This window comes from Acomys russatus, chromosome 26 (genome assembly GCF_903995435.1).
Source record: "Acomys russatus chromosome 26, mAcoRus1.1, whole genome shotgun sequence".
NCBI lineage: Eukaryota > Metazoa > Chordata > Mammalia > Rodentia > Muridae > Acomys > Acomys russatus.
In genome coordinates this window covers 41595875-41618996 of record NC_067162.1, presented here as the reverse complement: position 1 = coordinate 41618996, position 23122 = coordinate 41595875, and the positions used below count along the sequence as shown (strand labels likewise).

Genomic DNA, 23122 nt, shown 5'->3' with positions numbered 1-23122 from the left:
AGAGAGAGACAGAAAGACAGAGAGAGAACATTAAATTAAACAAATAGGAGTGTTGTAGTTTCCTACTTAGAACAGGTGGTCAAGCTCATCAACAGCAGATGTGGCACAGGCTAATTGGTAGGGACACTGTGCTTCTATCAACACAACATGTCCCAGGACAACCGGGAAGTGTTGCAGTCAGACTGAGTCCCACCCAAGGCAATAGGCAAAAAGAGTAAAAACGTAAGCAAATGACTGCTGACAAGTTGCAGCTCAGCTGACTACGCACAGAGTCAGTCATCAGGAAAAAGGGTTGTGTCAGTGTTTTATCAAAAGCCAAATGTGCCGCTAATGCTTGTTCATCAAGCGGGACAGTCTGGGCAGAAGATTAACACAGTCTTTCCCACCTCAGCTGCTGGCTCCAACAGTGGCTTATCAAACAAGCCTCTGACATCCCCTGCCCACTCCCACACAGCAAATACGTTCGAAGCTGCCTCATTTTCTGTCCGGTAAATTCCCCTGACAGTCTACCCCTAATGAGGGGAAGGCATGTCTGAAACTACCCAAGATGGGAGCATGTGGCAGATCAGGCATTTACATGCGTGTCTAAATGCCCTGTATCTGTTCATTACTCACATACAACCCCTTATCTCAAAGACAGGAAAGGAGACATTATCTTATAGCACCCCCGTCTGGTAACACAACGGAAGCACATATTATTACACATGTAGCAGGGTTCCCTTAGGATCTGACCAGGTCATTGTGCTTAGGAACACAGAAAGTGTGAGAGGAGGGTGGGACAGCACTACCACAGGCTCATGCCATGGTCTGTCAGGCATTTTGTTTGTCTGTCTTTTTTTGTTTGTTTGCTTTCTGAGACAGAGTTTCTCTGTGCAGCCTCGGCTATCCTAGACTTGCTTTGTAGGCCAGGCTGGCCTCTGAACTCAGAGATCCATCTGCCTCTGCCTCTCTGACTGCTGGGATTAAAGGTGTTTACCACTGTTAGGCATTTTTAAAAAGGATTTTCTTGGGAGGCAGAGTAGGTGGAGTGCTGTTAGTTCGAGGCTAGCCTGGTCTACAAAGAGAGTTTCGGGACAGCCAGGGCTATTATGCAGAGAAATTCTGTCTAAAAAAAAAAAACAAACAAAAAGGCTTTTCTTTTTACATTTTTTTTTTTTTTAACTGTGTGCATGTGTGTGTGTGTGTGTGCAATAAACTGTGTAGAAGTCTGAGGACAAATTGTGGGAATCATTTTCTCTTTTTATCTTGGGGGCCCTGGCAATTGAATTCAGGTCATCAGGCTTCATCTGATGACCCACATTTCTGGTCCCTGTCAATGTTTTAGTATCTTAGACACTGACACATGATAGAACATCTGATGCCAGGCAGGTTTGATGCTGGAGGATAATATGAGTTGTCCACATGGGACCTTGCCCTACAAAGTCAGAGAGATAGGGGGGTCAGGGATGGAGAAACATGTGAGCCTGGAAGAAGATGGTCAAGGCTTTCTCTGGAGAGTGGCCGTTAACTGTAGTTTTGGAAAGGGCCAAGCTAACTAGATGGACAAAAGGCCTTTCAGGCAGAAGCAGCCTGGAGCTGAGCTAGCCAAGGGTTCAGAATGGAACCTCTGGGCAGACAGCCCCAGAAAAAGATGAAGGTCTGTCATAAAAGGGTACAGACAGCCAGGTGTGGTGGTGCACACCTTTAATGCCAGCACCTGGGAGGCTCTCTAAGTTTCAGTGCCAGCTTGGTCTATGTATAGAGGACAGCCCAAACTACATAGAGACGTCCTGTCTTGAAAGAAAGAAAGAGCTGGGCGTGATGGCGCATGCCTTTAATCCCTGCACTCGGGGAGGCAGAGGCAGGCGGATCGCTGTGAGTTCAAGGCCAGCCTGGTCTACAAAGCAAGTCCAGGATAGGGAAGGCTACACAGAGAAACCCTGTCTTGGAAAAAAAAAAGTAACTATCAAATGTGTGCTAAGTTCCAAGTTCTAGGTGTTTCTTTAAATCACTGTTGTGGTTTAAATGAGAATAATTTAAACATATTTGCATACTTGGTCTTGGTCTCTAGTTGGTGGAACTGTTTGGGAAGGATTAGGAGGTATAGCCTTGGAGGAGGTGTGTCACTGAGGATAGGCTTTTGGTTTCAAGAGACTCTGGCCACTCCCAGGCCTCTCCCTCTTCTTCCTCTGTCTCCAATTTTTGGATGAAGATGTGAGCTCTCAGTTACTTCTACCACTATGCCTTTGTTCCACCATCATGGACTCTAACCCTCTGAAACCGTATGCCCAAATAAATGCTTTCTTTATGTTACCTTGGTCAACATGTCTTATCACAGCAATAGAAAAGTAACTAGAACAGTCACCAACTTCCGAAGTCCCTGATAAATATCTAACATGCACTGGACATACTCCTTAAGGAGAAAACTCAGTGAGGTCACCGGAATCCAAAGCTAGTACATGTCTCTGAAAGCGTGAGGGAGAGGCCAGGTGGGAAAGCCTCGAGACTGACGCACAGGGAAAGAATGGATGTAGACGCCTTGAGACTGATTACCTCTTAAACTCGTCATGATAGAACTCAGACTTGCAGGTGACCATCTCGCTGCCCTGGATGTCCTCTCGACTTCTGACACCTCCAAATACATACAGCTCCATGGCAACACCACAGGCCACCGCCCCAAACCTGTAGGGCCACAGAACACAGTTGCTGGCTTAGAACTCAGGACCTCAGCCCCGAGTGCTCCACTACAGTTCTTTGGTTTGTTGGTCTTTTTGAGACCTCAGGGGAAGCTGGAACTGACTATGTAGACCAGACTGGTCTTGAACTCATAGTAATCCTCTTGCCTCAGTAGTCTCCAAGTGTTGTGAAGAAGGCATAGTCATGCTCAACCCAACTACTTGCCTTTGTGTGTGTGTTTGTGCATGCGCATGTGGAGGCCAAAGTGACAGAGTCAGTAGTGACTCCTTTATTCCTTATTCATTAAGGCAAGGTTTCTCAATTGAACCCAAAGTTCGTCAATAGGGCTAGTCCAGCTAGCCAGCTTTTAGGGGCTCCTTGTCTCTGCCTTTCTGGTGCTAGGACTGTCTGCCTGACATTTATTTGGATACTGAGGATGTGAACACTGGCCCTACACTTGTGCAGCACACCACACACTTTCACACCGGGCCATCTCCCTAGCCTTTATTGCTTGTTGTATCTGCAAACATGTGCATATGCCAGGCTCTGAGGCCTCACACAGCAATAGTCACACACTGTTGGGCACACACGCACACTCCGCCTCACCTCCTCTCTTTCAGTGGACATATGGCAGTCCACTGCTGGGTCCGTGGATCGTAACACTCCACAGACTCAAACAGTTTTCCATATGATCCTCCGCCCATGGCATAGATTTTCTTTTTCATAGCTGCATAGCAGCCAATCTGGAAGGAAAAAAAACAATGGTAGGGAAAGGTACCATTTGTCATTAGAACTGGATGGATGGACAGCAAGTGGCCTAGACAGCATGGTCACACATGCAGGACAATTTCTGACTCCTAACAGCAAAATCATGATGTCTTCTAACATGACCCCAGAGGACATTGGAGATGAAAGAGCTGGTGACATGTACTGGACAACCCCAGAAAGGTGGGGTTGTCATCCATCTACAGCAAAAGAAGCCGTAAGTCTAGTTTTCTTTACTTTTCAGGGGGCATGCTGAGCACGGAACCCAGAACTTTGAACATGCCAGGCTAGTGTTCTGCCATTACACTGGATCTCAGCCCATAATCCTATTAAAAAACAAAAAACAAATTTTTTTTTTCAACCTAGCTCCCTTCTTCTATCATGTGGATTCTGACACATCAGGTCATAAAGTGTGGCAGCAAGCACCTTTACCCTCTGAGCCATCTTGATGTCCTTGAACTCAGAATGATCGCCTGCCTCTGCATCTCAAGTGGTGGGATTAAAAGCATGTGCCACCACTGCATACCTAACTACTTCCGCCTTTCATCAGTATTTGAGCTCCCAAGAGTTAAGACTTTTGGAACAATAACTTGCTCAATTTTTGTCACAACTGTTTAGTTGGCTGGTGTGGTAGTTTGAATGAAATGGCCCCCACAGGCCCATAGGGGGCAGCACTATTAGGAGGTATGGCCTTGTTGGAGGAAGTGTGCCACTCTGGGGATGGGCTTCGAGGTCTCATATGCTCAAGCCAGGCCAAGTGTGAGTTTTCCCACTGCTGCCTGTGAGTCAAGAGTAAAACTGAGCTCCTTCTCCAGCACCATGTCTGCCTGCATGCTGCCATGCTTCCCACCATGATGATAGTGGACTAAACTCCTGAAACTGAGCCAGCACCAATTAAGTGTTTTCCTTATAAGAGTTGTCATGGTCATGGTGTCTCTTCACAGCAATGAAACCCTAACAAAGAAGTACACACAGTAAGAAAAGACAGGCTCTCCACAGCATGGACTAGAGCCGTGGCCACAAGCACTGATGGGGACAGCTCTGCATGAAACCAGAGGCTACATGAGAGAGACTCGCAGGAGGAAGCCACTGCAGGTTTTCACTTGGAGAGTAAGTTAGGAATGTAGGAGAGATGCAGCTATTCACAAAGGAATACTGCAGGCCCTGCCACACAGCCCCACTGCTCAGAGACAGACAAACACTCACACGGGCCCTCTCCTGCTGTGATGTGTGACCGCCGACACAGAGGCAAGCTGCCAACAGAGACAGAGCTCCAGAGCCTTGATCCTCTGAGCATTTCCAGTTGTGCAAAGGCATACTGAAGAAACAAAGATGTGCGCCTGGAACTTTGCTCAGAAGTCAAGCACTACGTGAGGCCCTGGGTGTGATCCTTCCCACAGCAACAATCAACCCCAGAAAGAGACACTGACTTTGAAGGCAGCTGCAGTGGACTACGGCACTCACCTTTCTAACCATGGTCAAGTCGGGCTGCTTTGTCCAGGTTTTTGAATAAATATCGTAACACTCCATGGAAATCAGCTCCCGGTCGCCATCCTCCCCGCCGAGGATGTAAAGCATCCCGTCTATCTCCACGATTCCAAAGTTGTGTCTTGCCTGGAAAGACAGCACAAACCTCTGAGGGCGGACGTGGATATCACACGGTATTTTATTCCTGAGTTTCGGCAGAGTGGAGCCTTGCTCACACTGCTTCTGCTTGGAACGCCTCCTCACTGTGTGTGGCTTCCTTGGCACCACAGACAGAGCCGGGCAGTCCTCAGGACCAGGGACAAAAGATTCAGGCTTATCTATGGAGATGCTGTGCTTAGCCTATAGAGCTGAGAAGTACACATCCCTCCCAGGACAACTGGCTCAGCATCACTGCTGCTGTGCACTTATGGGCAGGCAGGTTTCTGAGGCAACTGTGAAGGATGACAACAGTCCATGTGTGTGGACTATCTGTGGCCAGGATGGGCAGCAGGGAAGACAGGTGTGTCAGAGTACCAGGAATTACAGAAGCCTGGGGTGCCTAGCATTCACTCTCAGTCCAAACAGAACATAGGAAATTCCAGGCTTGTGGAATCTCTGTAGAAACATGCAAAGCCACACAAAGCCTCTGTACACACTTTGCACAATTTAGAGAGAGGAAGGTGGTAGGGAAGGGATCTTGAGATGGGGCAAGCAGTAAGGGAGCTGAGGAATGGGTCCTAGGCCTCTGCAGGGAGGCGGTGCTGGGCAGGAGGCCAGGAGGAGGCCGGGGAGGACAAGGCAGGAGAGGGAGGAGGAGAGCAGGGCTCCAGGCAGGGCGAGGCCGGGCTGCTTCTTTCCCTACACGGAAACTCACACTCAATAAAAATGCCAAGGAGGAAAGAAACACACCCAGAGACAAAGTGCACCATACCTCATTCATGGGCGGAAGCGCGGTCCACGTGTTGGCATCTGGGTCATACTTCTCTCCCGAGCTCAGTGTCTGCTTATTTTCATCTTGGCCCCCCAACACAAACAAAAATCCTTCTGCAAAAAGCACAGGGGATACACAGGACACCCTCAGCAGGAACTACAGTGCAGAGGCCTGGCATTTAGAGCTACCCTCCCCAGCCCTGATAGTTTTCTTGCTACTTGGTGACAGAGCCAAACTTGTTAGTCACACTGGCCATTCTGCATTACTCAATATAGTCTTTGAGGTGATTCTCACCCTGGAGGAGGAGAAGAAAGGTGGTACCACCCTTCAGGTACCAGGCAGCTCAGTGCTAACTAAATTCATTACATTATTCCCTAGCTCTGTAAGTCTCAGGTAGCATCCGACCTACAATCCACATCTACTCTAAAGATCACTAGGATTATCGGCACAGGACATCTGACATTCAAAACAGAACGCAAGACTCACTGCTGAGCCTGCTATTGGGGTAGTGATGGAGATGAGCTCAGCAACAGAGCCCGTGGCCAGGACAGGCAAGGTCCCAAGTTTTATCCCCAACATTGTACAAATGAGGGGATGAATAAATCAGTGGGCCAGCTGGACCATTACTCAACTTTCTTTTTTAAACTTACATATGACTCCACACACACTCTCTTGGTAAGTGCAACTCTCAGCCTCATCAAAGAAGCTGTGTCTGCAGCAGTTGGAGGCAATTGTGGAGAGTACAACTGGCCAAAATGCAGGAAACAAATGACCATGGGCCACACCTCAGGCTCAGGGGACATTGTGGGAGAGAGGGTGAGAAAGACTGCAAGGGTCAGAAGGCCAGGATGTCTGCTGTGAGACAGTGTCTTTTAGACATGTTTGGGAAGCTGTGTCAATGAACTCTTAACAGATTAGTTGATGACACAAGACCATACCAGTCCACATGGCAACATGGATGGGGGAAAGTTTCATAAGGCCCAACATGCTTCGAGCTGAAGCACTAGAGGCAGTGAATGGATACTGAGGAGAGTCAGCTTCCTTAGGGATGAGCACCAAATAGGTTCCTGAATCCTAAATGGTCAACCCTAGACACATATAGGCAACACTAATTGACTCAAGATTATATATATAATGTATGTACACACACACACACACACACACACACACACACACACACACACATATATATACTATAGAAGAAGAGGTCATTAGTTGAAGGAGGATCATGGTGGGACATGGGAAGAGCTGGAGAGAACAGAGGGAGAAATGACTTATGTATGACATTCTCAAAAAATTAAAATGAAAAACAAAAAACTAGAGTGATCAGGCTCATGCCTTTAATCCCAGCACTCAGGGAGGCAGAGGCAGGTGGATCTCTGTGAGTTCAAGGCCAGCCTGGTCTACAAAGCAACTCCAGGGCAGCCAAGACTACACAGTGAAACCCTGTCTTTGAAAAAAAACCCAAAACTAAACTAAACAAAGCTAAACCAACCAAACACTCTAGAATGTGTGTATGTGTGTACATACATGTGTGTACATACATGTGCATGTATACATGCCATGGATCGTGTTTTAGTGTTAGAGGACAGCTAGCAGAAGCTGTTCCTCTCCTTGCACTGTGTGAGTCCCAGGGACAACTCAGGCTGTCAGGTGTAGTGGCAAGTGTCTTTTCCCACCTTGGCCAACTCAACTGATTTTAACCTCCTGCTTGTCTAGGAAACTTCAAGCTTGAACTCAATTCTGGAGCCTCCATCCAAGCCCCAGACTGCCTGTCACGTTGAAGGCACTGATCACTCCTGTGAGTAAGAGCATCCAGCGAGGCTCTCAGGCACAGCTAGAGATCTGGTCCTATGGAATAGGAGCAGAAGCAAACACTGGAAATGGTGCTGCAAAGACTTGACGTCCTGGGAACCCAGAGAAAGCAAGCGGTACCTACCACAGCTCTGAGAAACACACTACTACTAAACGACAAGACTGCTAAGAGCAGAGGCAACAGGGAAAGACACAACAGATGAGAGGAAAGGGGATGGGGCAGGCAATATGGCTCAGCAGGTCAAAGAGCTTGCTGCAAAGGCTGACAACCTGAGTTTGATCCCTGGAACCCATATGTCACCACCAGGTGGTGTCAGAGCTCAAACCCAGGCCACTCCAGCGGCTGAGCTACACACCTTAGCATTAAACTTCTTGAGACTGTATGCAACTACATATTTCTGAATTTACTGTGTAGACCAGGCTAGTGACAGACTCATAGAGATCCTGCTGCCTCTGCCTCCTTCGTGCTTTGATCAGAGCTGTGCACCAGCACACCAGGCACAAACCACATTCGTCTGTATAAATCTTTCTGTATCACTCTGAAATGATGTGTTACTTGGTCAGGGCTCTGCAGGAATTGAGTGGAGTACCTGCAGACAGAACGCCATGGTTAATTCTTGGCATGCTCAGAGGAGCCAGCTCGATCCACAGCTGCCGGTTAGGGTCGTAGAGAGGGCACATGCATCGCATGGCGGCTGTGGGCTTCCGTGAACTAAGGAAACACAGAAATGATGCTTTATTTACAGTTCTGCTCACAATAAGCACTGTAAGTTTCAGTACTTTGCAGATGGTTAAACATTTTTTAAAAGTCAATTACTATTACACTTTAGACATGGAAAATTACCCTGCATTTTTTGTGTCTTGTGACTCCCCCTTCCCCCATACCCCTTCCGAAGGCCCCTGCCACACTCACACTCTTTCTTCCCCTCCAATGGTCACTATGCACTCTGAGTAGCCCCTTGGCTTGAAGCTGGCCAGCATGGCCTCCCCCTGCTGTGGCTGGCTGAGCGGGATGTTGCTGCACTCTTTGACGATTTCTCGTACCAAGGGCTCATTCAGCATCTGCTCCCGAAGGTAGCTGGAGTCCAGCCCTGAAACCCACAGTGCTGACATGACGTCCTTCATGTGGACCTGCAGATGGGAGGAGGGGGACAAGAGAGGGATGACACACTTTCTGACTCGTGGCCGACGGTGGCTGCTACCAGTCTATTAGCACACACCGTCACTGTCAGTCCTGCCTAAACACGCACACTAGGCCCTCCACACCGTCGCTGTCAGTCTTGCCTAAACACGCACACGAGGCCCTCCTCTCCCTTTCTTCTTTAAAACATTAGTTTTATTCCCACGCGTGTGCGCGCGCACATGTGTGTGTGTGTGTCTGCGAGTGCAAATACCTCTGGAGCTGGAGTTACTGGCTGTTGTGAGCTGCCCAATGTGGGTCCTCTGCAAAAGCAGCAAATGTTCCTAATTGCTAGCCATTTCTCCAGCTCTTCCTTTTACAATAAGAAGTATTGTTTAAAATCACATGTAGGCTGGGCAATGGTGGCACGGGCCTTTAATCCTGGCACTTGGGAGGCTGAGGAAGGCAGAATGCTGAGTGTTCAAGACCTGCCTGGTCTACAAAGTGAGTCCAGGACAATCAAGGCTACACAGAGAATCCCTGTGTTGAAAAACAAACAAACAAGCAAAAAAACCAACAACCCCAAGAAACAAAATCACATGTATTGGGTAGGTGACTGGAGAGAGTAGAAAAGGGCATCCGGGCGTGGTGGCACACGCCTGTAATCCCAGCACTCAGGAGGCAGAGGCAGGTGGATCACTGTGAGTTCTAGGCCAACCTGGTCTACAAAGTGAGTCCAAGACAGCCAGGGCTACACAGAGAAACCCTGTCTTGAAAAAAATCAAAAAGAAAAAGAAGAGGAGGAGGAGGTGGCAGCAGCAAAACCAAAGATCATACACACACACACACACACACACACACACATCACACACACACATCCCCCCCACACCTCCCCCCATACACATCCCCCCCACACACCCCCACACCCCCCCCACACCCCACACCCCCCCCCACATCCCACACACACCCACACACATCCCACACACACACACCCCCCACATCCCACACACACACCCCACACACACATCCCACCCACCCACTCACACACACATCCTACACACACACACATCCCCCCCACATCCCCCCCTACATCCCCCCACACCCCCCTCCACACACACCCCCCACACACACACATCCCACCCCCCCCCACACCCACCCACACACATCCCCACCCACACACATCCCATATCCCCAGAACTGTATAATAGGCTGGGCAGTAGTGGCACATGTCTTTAATTGCAGCACTTAAGAGGCTCATTGTGGAGTTTGAGGCCAGCCTGGTCTAGAGGTGAGTTCCAGGACAGCCAGGGCTACACAGAGCAACTCTGACTCGAAAAACCAAAAACCAACCAACCAAACAACCCAACAAAAAACCAAAACAAACAACCCCCGCCCCGAAATTGTATAATAACTCTTGCAATTATCATGGTTCCAAACTATCTTACAGCTTTGGGTATTTTTGGTCTCAGTGACCCTCTCTGACACTTGGGCATGCTCTGGGTGATTTGACCACAGACCTGATCTCAACTAACTACCCGGCCCGGCCTCTGTGGGAAAGGGGACAGCCTTGAGTAACTTAAACACACTGTCTCACTTTTCTCCGAGAAGCCAGACCAGCCAAAAGACAAAGAACTGCCATGTTCTCCAGGAACCAGGCACCTAAGGCAAGAGGCTCCCAGTGCAGGTGGAGGAAAAGCAGTGTCTCCTAGCGGCCTCTGTGAGCATCACCCTTCCTAAGTTACCTAACATGGAACAGACTATGAGGTGGCCTCAGTACTGCTAAGACCATGAGCCTGGATTCTGAGTGTACATCCTTAAGAGCTTACAGAATTTGAAAACCACAAAATAACCAATGAGAACTGAGTCGGCCATTGCAAGAACAATGCACAGTGTGATCATGCATTCATTCCAAAATCTATTCTCTGAAGCCAGCCGAGCACGTTTCTGATTTTGAAACAAGTAACTGGAGAGGAGCGCTGAAAAGAAGCCACGTCCCATGTTGGATCTCAATGGGGACCCTCCACCCGCTGTCACTCCTAGACCTTCTCTGTTCAGTTTCTGTTGTCACTTGTTTATCATTTTCGGACAGAATCTCATATACCTCTGGCTGTCCTAGAGCCTGCTATGTAGAGCAGGCTGAACTTGAACTTAAAGAGATCCACAGCTGCTTGGCGCTAAACTGAGGGCACTGCATGGCAGCCACAGCTATTGAAGCACACCCCGGCCCCAGCAATCACTGTGTTAGCCACAGGCATTTCAGACAGCCTGCACTGGACCTGTTGTCCGTCACAAGCCGCAAGCAGCCATTTTCACTCAGGCCAGAGTGGGAACATTTCCCTGGTGCCAGCCCGAGGTTAGTGTAAACAGTCCTTCAATGGTATGAAGGTCTGCTGTGACTGGCACAAATACAGTCATCTCCTGTCTGGCACAAACACGAGGGATGTTACCATTCTACCAGACCTGAAGCATAGTTGTAATTATTCCAAACACCACTGCTATAGCTCCTTTCTGGCTATAGAAGGAAAATGTTTTATGCTTCCTGGGAGCTGCCCTCCTGTGCTGTCCCCTAGCATTACAGTACTAACCCTGCCCCAAAAGGTTTTCCTTCAATGGCCCTTCATTCCTACTTTTCATCTTAACTGTTGGTGTACAGTGCACTGTGATGCAAAGAGGAGAGAATGGAAGACTGAAGGAAAATGAAGTGGTGGTGGCCGTGCACAACAGTGGCAGAAGTAAGACAGTTGAAGAGGCCCATAAAGTGACCAGGACTGGGGTGCAGGTGATAACAAAAGCTGTAAAGAGCTGAAAAGGAGAGACTATGGGCCCTGTCACGGGAAGAGTTCTAAGAGCCGGTAAGATGTAAAAATCCAAGGGTCTCAGAATTCCGGGGCCTGAGAGCCAAAACGTTCACCTCTGCATGAGCTAAGGGTCTCAACACCTGAGGCTCTTCAGGAACTGTGGCAGCTGTAGGAAGTAACCTTGCTGTTCACTGTTGCTAGAAGCCTAGGATTATAATAGTTTCAAATGCCAGGGCCACTGGTATTTAAAGCAATCCTCCAACTCCCTACCCGCAACCTGAGCATCTACAGCTACAAGTCTGACTAAATACCCTGGACAAACACGCTCCTGGATCTCAGGGCTGGAGTTTGAGCCTTTAGCTCTGTCCAGTACCTAGGCCTTGGGTACTTAGGACCCAGACTGCCAGCACCGCACGTGTTCCTCCTTGCCACCTGGGTAGACCAGAAGGACCCCTGCTAACAGTCTTGAGAGACCGACAGCTTTAGTAAGAGACCACACCCGTACCTATCAAAAAAGTAAACAAGCTGGGCGTGGTAGTGCACGACTATAATCCCAGCACTTGGGAGGCAGAGGCAGGCGAACTGCTATGAGTTCGAGGCCAGCCTGGCCTACACAGTGAGTACAGGACAGCCAAGGCTACACGGAGAAACCATGTCTCGAAAAACCAAAAAAAAAACAAAAAAAAAAAAACACCCAAAAAATAAATAAATAAAAAAACAAACAAACACATGAGTGAAAAGGAGACCCAAGGCGTGTCCCGAGTGGTGGTACCTTCCTCATCTCCACGTCATGCGCTATCCACCGGATCACTGCCTCGAACACATATCTTTCATTGCCCACGTTCAGCTTCTCCAGAGAGATCACTTCTCTGAGCTTCTGTGGACTCAGCTCCAGGAACTCCTCTGTGCTGCTGACATCTCGGAAGTGAGTCTCCAGGTACTCGGTGGCCAGGTAATGCACGTGGTGCAGGCAATAGTGCAGTGCGAAGTCCCGGATGCCGATGCAGTTCTCGGCGGCAATGCAGCCCTCCAAGAACTCACAGCACAAGGTTTTAAGGTCCGTCAGCAGAAGCAGGTCGGCTGCCTGTACGACATCCTGGATCGTGTCTTCATTTAGCCTGATCTGTAAGAGCACCACAGACATTTTATAGCTAGATGCAAAGACTCAAACCACCAACCTAGCAGTCTGGCCCACAGGAGATTCCCAATTTTTTCTTTTATCTTTTTTAGAAAGATGTATGTATGTATGTATGTATTTATTTATTATGTATACAGTGCTCTGCCTGCATGCATATCTGCAGGCCAGAAGAGGGCATCTGACCATACTATAAATGGTCATGAGCCACCATGTGGTTGCTGGGAATTGAACCCAGGACCTCTGAAAGAGCAGTCAGTGTTCTCAACCTCTGAGTCATCTCTCCAACCTCTTTTTCTTTTATCTTTAAAGACTTATTTATTTTTAATTATGTGTATGTGCCCATGAGTGCAGGTGCCTCAGAGGTCAGAGGTCAGAGGTCTGAGGCACTGGATCCCACTGGAGCTGGAATTACAGGCAGTTGTGAGATGCCAACATGGGTGCTGGGAACTGAAGTCAGGTCATCTGCAGGAATAGGAAAGCACTCTTCCCACTGAGCCTTTCTCCAGCCCCCAACTCCTAATGTGATAGGTCAAAGATGACTAAGTAGTGTTGACCCTATACTGCATATCTTTCAAGAGTTTGAGGCATCAAGTGACTTTCTCTCAGCAGATTTGTCCGACTTTTTTTTCCTGATACAGTGTCTTTGTGCTCAGTTTTGTTTTCTCCTATCAAGACAGGGTTTCTCTGTGTAGCACTGTACCTTGTGGGTGGGATCACCCTTGGGCTGCTGGTCCTGGGTTCTATAAGAAAGCAGGCTGAACAAGCTGGTAAGCAGCAGCACCCCTGCATGGCATCTGCATCGGCTCCTGCCTCCAGGCTCCTGCCCTGTTGGAGTTATTGTCCTGACTTCCTTCAGTGACCAAACTGTGATGTGGAAATGTAAGCTGAATAAACCCTTTCCTCCCCAACTTGCTTTCCTCATGGTATTCTAACACAGCAATGGTGACCCTGACTAAGACAGTAGGTGTGTACACTTTATATCTCTGTGTGGGTGCATGCATGCCACAATACTTGTGGAGGTCAGAGGGCAACTTCCAGGAACTAACTGATGGTCTCTTTTTACCATGTGGGTCTGGAAGAATGAACTAGGTCGTGAGGTTTGGCAGCAAAGCCTTTACCACTGAGCTGTCTCTCCAGGCCTCCTCCTCCTCCTCCTATTTCTGTTTTCAGAGCAGAGGCTCATGCATTCCAGGCAAGGGCTCTACCACTCAGCCACATCCCCAGACCCAGGAATATTCAATTCAGCCAGAAGGCAGGGAACAACTGCAGACTACCCAAATACAAACCCGCACAACCCACTAGACCACATCTTAACTAAACCACACGGCTAGTTCGGGAGTTTATCATAGCTTATAAGTTGCCACCTGGATTCTAAAGTTTAAACTGGAACAAATCCCAGCAGTCAACCTGCAGGCAGTCCCCAGGTCGCAGTCAGAGCCAGCGCGGAGTATGGCCTGGTGGCTCGTCACTTGCTGTGCTCATAACTGCACTGACTGACCCACCAGGCTGCTCAGGTGTCTCGCTCCTCCCTGCTGTGTGGTATTTCTAGGATTGTCAGGGCTATGCCAAAATGGCTCTAACTTCACTCACGCTAGCAATCACACATACACACACCCACTGCCTTGTTAGGGAGGAGCTTCCCCAAACTGTGTTTTCATAACACTATGAAATCACACCATACACTGCACCAGGACTAGAACCCCCAGGGTGTGGACATGTTGAATGCACTTAGAAAAGGCTGGTGACACACCACAGACACTTAGAACACGAGTGGGAAGAACAGATCTTTCCGGAAAGGGGAGGCAGGGAAACAGCGATGACGAGGAAGGGTCCAGTGGAGAACACAGGGGGCAGGAGCCTGGAGGAAATGAGGCAGAGCACACACTTTCACAGACCTAAATGGACAACACACTATTCTGCTCTATGGCCGTAGATGCACCTGACTCAAGAGTCTTTTCTATTTGTTTGTTTTTTATTTTTGTTTTCTTGACACAGGGTTTCTCTATGTAGCCTTGGCTGTCCTGGACTCCCTTTGTAGACCAGGCTGGCCTTGAACTCACAGAGATCCACCTGCCTCTGTTTCCTGAGTGTTGGGATTAAAGGCGTGGGACATCACACTTGGGCTTGTTTGTTCCCCCCTGTATTTTACTTTAAAAAAAAAAAAAATAATTAATTAACTTTACATTCCAACTGTAGCCCCCTTCCTCCTCTCCTCCAGGTCGCACCCTACCTCTGTCTTCCCCCTATCTCCCCTCCCCTCCATCTCAGAAAAGGGGAGCCCTACCACCACCAAGCCACTCTAGCACATCAAGTCACATCAGGACTGAGCACATCCTCTTCCTCAGTGGCCTGGCAAGACAGCCCCACCAGGGAGATGTGATCAAAAGCAGGCAACAGAGTCCTCGTCAGAGACAGTCCCTGCTCCCCTTACTAGGGACCCACACGAAGCCTGAGCTGCTCTGTAGGGGCCTAGGTCTAGTTCATGCACAGTCCGTGGTTGGTGCCTTTTTTTTTTTATTTTAATTAATTTATTCTTGTTACATCTCAATGGTTATCCCATCCCTTGTATCCTCCCATTCTTCCCTCCCTCCCATTTTCCCCTTACTCCCCTCCCCTATGACTGTGCCTGGGGGGGACTTCCTCCCCCTTTATATGCTCATAGGGTATCAAGTCTCTTCTTGGTACCGTGGTTGGTGCTTTAGTCCCAAAAGCACCCTACCCGCTTCCAGGTTAGTTAGCTCTGTTGGCCTTTTTTGGAGTTCCTGTCCCCTCCAGGTCCTTCTATCCTTCCTCCCACTCTTTTACAAGGCTCCCTGCACTCTGCCCAATGATTGCCTGTGAGTCTGAGCATCTGCTTCAATCCATTGCTGGGTGGAGCCCCCCAGTGGACAGCTATGCTAGGCTCCTGTCGGCAAAACATAGCAGAGTGTCATAAATAGTGTCAGGGGTTGGCTCTCTCTCCTGGTGTGGGTCTCAGGTTGGGCCAGGCATTGGTTGGACATTCCCTCTATCTCTGCTCTATCTTTATCCGTGCACATCTTGTGGGCAGGGTAAATTTTGGGTTGAAGTTTTTGTGGGTGGGTCGGTGTTCCTCTTCCTCTACTAGGAGTCCTGTTCAGTTAGAGGGTGGCTTCTTCAGTCTCTATGACCCCTGCTGCTAGGAGGCTCAGCTAGAGTCACCCCCATATACTCCCAGGAGCCTACCCTGTTGTAGGTCTTTACCTTGTCTCAGAAATGCCCTCATCCTCGGATTCTCTTCTCTTAGCAATCTCTCTGTCCGTCTGCCCCTGCTCTCTCCACAGCTTATTTGTTTTTTAAAGATTTACTTTTATTTGTGTGTGTATATGTGTGTGACCAGAAGATTACCTGGACGTGGAGTCACAGGTGCTCGTGAGCCACCTGGTGTGGGTGCTGGAGACTGGAAGAGAAGCAAGCTCTCTCAGCCACTGAGCCATTCTGTGTCCCCACTGAGAGTCTTAAGAGTCCTATACTAGAACCTAAAATAAATAAAGAGGATGGGGCTGGGGAGGCAAGGAAAAGAAAGCAGTCTAGTTGCTTACTGTTTCTCCAGAAACAATGTGGCACAGAGAGTAGAGGGAAAGCAGGAAGATAGGGCAACAGTAGGGTGAAGTGCAGGGTGGCCAGCACTCAGATATTCTAATAAGGGTAGCTTTCTATGTGAGATGCCTCTTATGGCAATGCCCCACAAGAAACTGTTTCTATAGAACAAACCTCAGTCCCAGAGAAGCTGCTATCTCCATGTGACAGAGAAGGATTTGGTCTATGACCTAACTGTGTTGCTCCTTTGGGGACAGAGTCTGGAAGAACATCACCAGGGAGATGCCAGCAGGTGCCCCTGATGGCAGAAGATAGCACAGTAGTGCCGCTCTAAAAGCTGGGACGTCTCTGCTAGGTCTGGCCCCTGGGTCTCACCGTACCTGCCCACTGAAGATGTAATCCAGGATCTCTCTCATAACCATTACCGATATCCCTTCAAGTTCAATCTTATAAGTGGATCCGTCATCTTTTGGAGGATTATAGTTTAACTTTGTCCTAAGAAAGGGAAAAAAAAAATGTAAAATTTCTATGAACCCACAGAAACAACTACAAGTATTTATGCACTCAACACTATAACACAACACACACTGAGTAACAAATACACTTCCACTTAGGGAATTTAGCTTCAGATCTATATACACAGGGTTAGTTAAAAATCATTGGTCTCGCCAGGCGCAGTGGCACACACTTTAATCCCAGTGCGCAGGGAGGCAGAGGCAGGTGGATCTCTGTGAGTTCAAGGCCACCCTGGTCTACAAAGCGATTCCAGGACAGCCAGGTCTACACAGAGAAGCCCTGTCTCCAAAAGCAAAAACAAAACAAAACAAGCACAGACAAAAAAATAAAAAAAAAGAATAGGACTGCCTTCCAGCACAGACAAAAATGCCTAATAAGCACTTAAGAATGGAGAAAGGCGCCTCAGACCAAGATGTATCATTTTGCTGCTTAGGGATGCTGGAAACGAGGATGGAATCTTCTAAATTATCAGAAGGAAAAGAGGCCGAGAAGGAAGAATGAAGGTCAGAATGGCTTCTTACTTTACAAACAGATATAACAACAGAGAGAAGGCTTCCAAATTCTGAAGGAAAAGAATTTCCAAAGGATAAGGCAGGTGTGTGCCACAAACTTTAAATCCCAGCCCTTGGGAGGCGGAGGCGGAGGCGGAGGCGGAGGCAGAGGCAGGCATTCTTTTGTAAGCTCCAGGCCAGGAAGGGTAACTTACATACTGAGACCTGTCTCAAAACAAACAAACAAAACAACCCCCCCCCCCAGCAAAACAATAATAAAAACCAAAACAAAAGTAAGCAGGCAAGCAAACAAACAATTAAACAAAACCCCAAAGAGATTTAAAGCAAAAATAAAACAACAACAAAAAATCTTTAAAGCTGGGTGTAGTGGCATACACCTGTAATCCCAGCACTCAGGGAGGCAAAGGCAGGTGGATCTCTACAAGTATGAGGCTCTACGAAGCGAGTCCAGGACAGCCAGGGCTACACAGTTTAAACCCTGTCTCGAAAAAGCAAAGAGAGAGAAAGGGGGTGGGGGGGGGGGGGGAGAGAAGGGGGTGGGGATTGAGAGAGATTTAAAAAGAAAAATCCAGGATAGAATAGAGACATTTTCAGTTACACAGGGTCACCAAACAACATGCAAATCTTTCTGAGCATGTGGTTGGGACACACCACCAAAGTAAACCCAGAAGGAAGACACTGCACATGAAACTGACAGACGTGATTGTGTCATTGTACTGGATATGTGACTGCGCCACTCAGCCTGGGAGAGTGGAGGAAGCAAAAGTTGATGGTAAAGAGCAACCCCTGGATCACAGCACAGGAGAGCCCTGGAGATGTTGCTGAAGGATCTGTAAAGCAGGTATTCAGACAGTTTTCTTCCCTCTGGTATTTAAATCTCTTGACTCCAGTTTCCTCTGAGCTAATGTTTACTGGGCCTCTGCTTGTGACACCCTAGGGTCTATCTATATGCCTGGTACTGAAAATGAAGCTTCAGACAACCTTCAGTCAAGAGATAGTATGAACAATACCTAAACCCCCAAATGCACTTTGTGCAAGCATGTCTCCTAGCAACCTTTCATTGGGGCATCATTACTGACACCTGTCAGTCACTCTGCTGGTGGCATTGCCAATCCAGCTCCAAATGCACACTCTGCCTGCTCTGTGAAAGCGTCTGGGTCTCTTAAAACATTTTTTTCCTCAACTGGGATAATGGTAAATGTTTCAGAAGAGGGCAGTGGAAACAAAACAACAAAGAAACAAGACTGAAGGACAAGAGAGCATGCTTCCTGGTTCTGAGCTACCACCTGGGAGGCTCCCACAGGGCAACTCTCCTAGCTCAGGCTCCTGCACTGTCTAGCTATCCAGGGGCCACCTTCAGTCACCTGCCCAGAGCAGCTTTCCCGAAGGCCTTAGAAAACCAATTTCCAGCAAGTTCCACAAGTGTGGCTTTTACATCATACCCCATAGGCATGTCTCCTGCTCATGGCTACCCTAATCTCCTGTTACAATGAATGATTCTTTGTTGCGTTTGTTTGCTTTTCGAGACACGGGTTTCTCTGTGTAGCCTTGGCTGTCCTGGACTCGCTTTGTAGACCAGGCTGATCTCTAACAGTGATCTACCTGCCTCTGCCTCCCAGAGTGCTGGGATTAGAGGCGTGTGACAGTGCACTGGGCTCAATAAATGCTTTTTATATTAAACTTTCTTTGATCAGGGCCAGGGAGACAGCTCGGGGGTAAAGGAGTCTGACCATCTGATGGTCAGATAGAAATGACTTCTACAAACTATCCTCTAATCCTCACATGTGCCGGGGCACACCTAGCCACGCAGCCTCTACCTTCCCAGAATAAATAAAATGAAAACATTAACAAAGACCAGAGAGTCAAAACTGGGTAGTGGTGGCAGCAGCACACAGCTTTAATCTCGGCATTTCGGAGGCAGATCCCTGAGTTTGAGGCTAGGTTGGTCTACACAGTGAGTTCCAAGTTAGCCAGGGCTACACAGAGAAGACCTGTCCTAAAACAATACAACAGAGAGAGATGAACTACAGTGAAGAGCATTTATTGCTGGCAGAGGACCTGGGCTCAAGTCCCAGCACCTACATGGCAGCACAGTACTGTCTATCACCTCCTGTTCCTGGAGATCTGATCGCCTCTTCTGGTCTCCTTGGGCACAAGCTACATACACAGTGCACATACATACACAAAGGCAAGGTATTCATATATAAAGGAAAAGTAAATAAACCTTAAAAACAAAGCCCCAAATGTCATGTTGGAATCCCTGTGTAGCCTGGTGAAGAAGAAGAAGGCTATTAAAGATGTTCTCAGCTATGGGGAAGTCTTCTCACCTTAATGTTCAAAGAAGGCCTGCAGACAGCAGGGTGAGGGAACTACAATTTGTTTTTCAATGACTATACTGTTACAGGTTTTCCCAGCAAGAGCGGACCCAATTTAAATTGTGTCACATTCTCTGAACAGGTGGTAGGACACAGATGACTAAGAGGAAAGAAAAATGACCAGCTAAAATATGTTACTTCATACATCTTAAAAATGTGGTCATTTCCAGAATTTGTGAAAACAGAATTGTATATTCCACACATTTGAGGTTAAATAACAAAGCTACATTAATTATGGTTTGAATTCACCTGTCCTTCCATACTACACCCGCCCCACCTCCCCCAGCACTGTCTGAGCAGACCTAGTTGCTGTCGCCTGAGAGACTAGTTTCTGGGCTAGCTGCTCTACAGCCACCCATTCGTAGATACTCCTCCTAGGGTGGGCATCATGGCCACCCTCGTCAAGACTTCTACATTTCCCCTTCACTATGACAGTCAAGTTCAAATTCCGGTGTGTGTCTCACCTTCCCTCGACAAGGTCTCACGTATTTGTAGATGGCCTCAGACTCACTCAACGACAACCACAGGCTTCTGATGCTCCTGCCTTCACCTGCTGAGTGCTGGAATCACAGGTGTGCATCATACCTGTGGCGTGGGGTAGTACCTCATGCAGGGCTTCCTGAATGCTGCTACGCAGACACTCTGCCAATTGAGCCATGTCCCAGCTCCTCTGCTGAGCCCCCAGGCCCAAGGCAAGACTTCTTCTGATCACTGTGATCCTACTCAGCGGGTTTGGAAAGAGGAAATGATGCTCTTCAATGCCCCCCTACACCTCTTGTGTTGCAGGGACAGTCCCCAGTGCAGCCAGTGCCTAGGGCCTCTTGCGTTGCAGGGACAGTCCCCAGTGCAGCCAGTGCCTAGGGCCTTTGGGAGGTGACTAGATCATGAGGGCTCTGACCTCATGGGTGAGCCAACCCATTTATGGACTCACAGCTTTATGGGTTGGAGGAAGGAGCGTTTCTTCAGCTTCGCTCTGACAAGTATTTCTTCTCTGACGTTCAGCCTCAGCAACCATGGACTGGGAACGTGAGCCCAAATGCACCATTCCTCCTTTTAAGTTGAGTTTCTTGGGTATTTTATCACAGCAGTTGAATGTAACTAACACAATGCTCAACAAGTATTTGTTAAACATCCTGAACTGTTAAATAGTTTAAGGACTGCCAGAAAAAAACAAAACAAATAAACTGCTACCGATGACTTCAGGGGCAACAGAACTGAGGGAGAATCAGTTAGATTGGCAAGACTTTCGTTCTTTCTTTCGTTTTTGTTTTGTTTTGTTTTTCAAGACTGTGTAGCCTTGGCTGTCTTGTACTTGCTTTGTAGACTAGGCTGGCCTCAAACTCATAGCGATCCACCTGCCTCTGCCTCCCGAAGGACTTTATAATAATTTGATCTGATGCTTTCTTCTGCCTCCGGTGCATTTATGGTGTACATACATACACACAGCCAAAACACCCACACATAAAGGAGCTACGGAAGGGGTTCAACGGGACAGTGACAAGCAGTAACTCCAAGGGGCTTGCATCGCTTCCCTGCTGATGCAAACATTCATTCCTAATAAAGGAAACACTGCAGGCAGAACACAAGGGAATGTAATGTCCAAGGAGTCGGGGCCCTGCAACGGGATGACTCATGGCATGATTCACACGGCTGTAATGATTTGTGTCACCTGGAACTCTGTGACCACGAGGCAGGCGCTCTGAGGTGCTTGGAAACAGCTTGTGCTAGCACTTTTTGCCCCAAACTAGTCATTTGTTCTTTTGGAGCATTTGTTTTACAGATGATCCCCTCCTCGACCCTGACACTCCTTTTTCTGTTTTTGTGAGCTTTGGGAAACCACATAAAAGTGGTTTAAGGCAGTGAAAATCCTGTGTGTGACATTGTACTAGCAAACACGTGTATTGACACTTGTGTAAAGGTGCAGAATACATAAATACCCACCTGAGGGAATGTACTGTGAGCCATGGTCTGGGCCACTGTGCAGTGTCAACACACAATTATAAGATGTAGCAAAGGTGCCATTCTAGTGGGGATGTGAGGGTACTGGCGGGCAGGGGCCGCATGGAAGATCTGGCATTCTTTGTACCTTCTTCTCACTTCTGCTGTGAGCTTAAAATTGCCACAAGACTTACGGTCTAGTTTTTTTTAAAAATTAAGAAAAAAAAAGTTGTATCTGAGCCAGGCAGTGACATATGCCTTGAATCCCAGCTCTTGGGAGGCAGAGGCAGATCTCTGTAAGTTCCAGGACAGCCTGGTCTACAAAGCTAGTCCAGGACTACAGGACTACAAGAGAAACCCTGTCTCCAAAAAAAAAAAAAAAAAAAATAGCTTTGTGCACATGACTGCAGTGCCCACAGAGGCCAGAAGAGGGCACTAGATTCCTGGAACAGGAGTTACAGGTTGTGAGCTGCCTGACTTGGGAGCTAGGAACCTAATTCAGGCCCTCTGGAATGGACCGACATACTCTTAACCGCTGAGTCATCTCTCTAGTCTCTAACATCTGTTTTGTGTTGCCTGCCCTGCCCCAGAGATCTTCTCTAGTTACCACTTGAGGCAATATCTGTTGTTAACATTTCAATCAACAGACAGTACCCTCAGACACAGATCTTTGATGGCACTGTCTCCAGTAGGAGCACAGCAGCTAGCCTCACAGTTCCTCCCACAGGCACAGGAGAAAAGAATTCACACTGAGGTCCCAAGAGTGATAGCGCACTCAGAGGGAAGCCTGAGCAAGGGGGTGCTATGCACTGGGAGCTAGAGACCCAGGCAAGCTCCGTGCACAGTCCCACCACATGTAGATGACTGTTCCCTGCAGCCAAGCCACCATAGGGGACTGAGAAGGAGCAACAGCGCCGGTGTGGGGAGCTGCCCCTGTGGCATTAAAGAGAAGGAGGGAAAGAAACTGCACCAGGCTGCTGCCTTCTGTATGTCATTTTTATAAAGCACTTTTAAATGAATGTGCATCTGTGTGTGGCTAAGTGCATGTACCCAAAGGTGTCTGCAGGGTACAGAAGAGAGTTTTTGGTCCCACAGAACTGGAGCTACAGGTGGCTGTGAGCCTCCTGACATGAGTGTTGGGAATGACTTCAGGACCTATGTAAGAGCAGAAAGTGCTCTCAACCAGTACACTGTCTCTGCAGTTCCTAAGTTGCATTTTAATGAATTAATTTTGTTTTTTGAGACAGGGTTTCTCTGTGTAGCCTTGACTGCTCTGGAATCGTTTGTAGACCAGGCTGGCTTCAAACTCACTGAGATCTGCCTTCCTCTGCCTCCCGAGTGCTGGGATTACAGGCGTGTAGCACTGTGCCTGGCTCCCAAATGGCATTTTAAAAGGATGGCATCCTAACATGTTGTGTGCTCACCCTCCACTCTGATTCTCCTCTATTAATTTCTGCTATATATATAATGTTTATTTACCTTGAAAAACTTCCCTCACACAGATCCTGTGAGTCACAGTTTGAATGACTTCATG

General features: G+C 48.1%; 1 protein-coding gene across 1 annotated transcript in view; it reads right to left on the bottom strand.

The window, feature by feature from the left end:
- Positions 1-23122, bottom strand: part of Gan (gigaxonin) — a 49695-nt gene that overhangs the window by 5686 nt on the left and 20887 nt on the right. Inside the window, exons 2-9 of the mRNA XM_051168564.1 lie at positions 16628-16742; positions 12324-12674; positions 8547-8764; positions 8224-8345; positions 5819-5931; positions 4885-5034; positions 3262-3398; positions 2533-2661 (exon numbers count right to left, since the gene is read on the bottom strand). Of these exons, the coding sequence (XP_051024521.1) occupies positions 2533-2661; positions 3262-3398; positions 4885-5034; positions 5819-5931; positions 8224-8345; positions 8547-8764; positions 12324-12674; positions 16628-16742 (1335 nt within the window). The remainder of the gene's footprint in view (positions 1-2532; positions 2662-3261; positions 3399-4884; positions 5035-5818; positions 5932-8223; positions 8346-8546; positions 8765-12323; positions 12675-16627; positions 16743-23122) is intronic.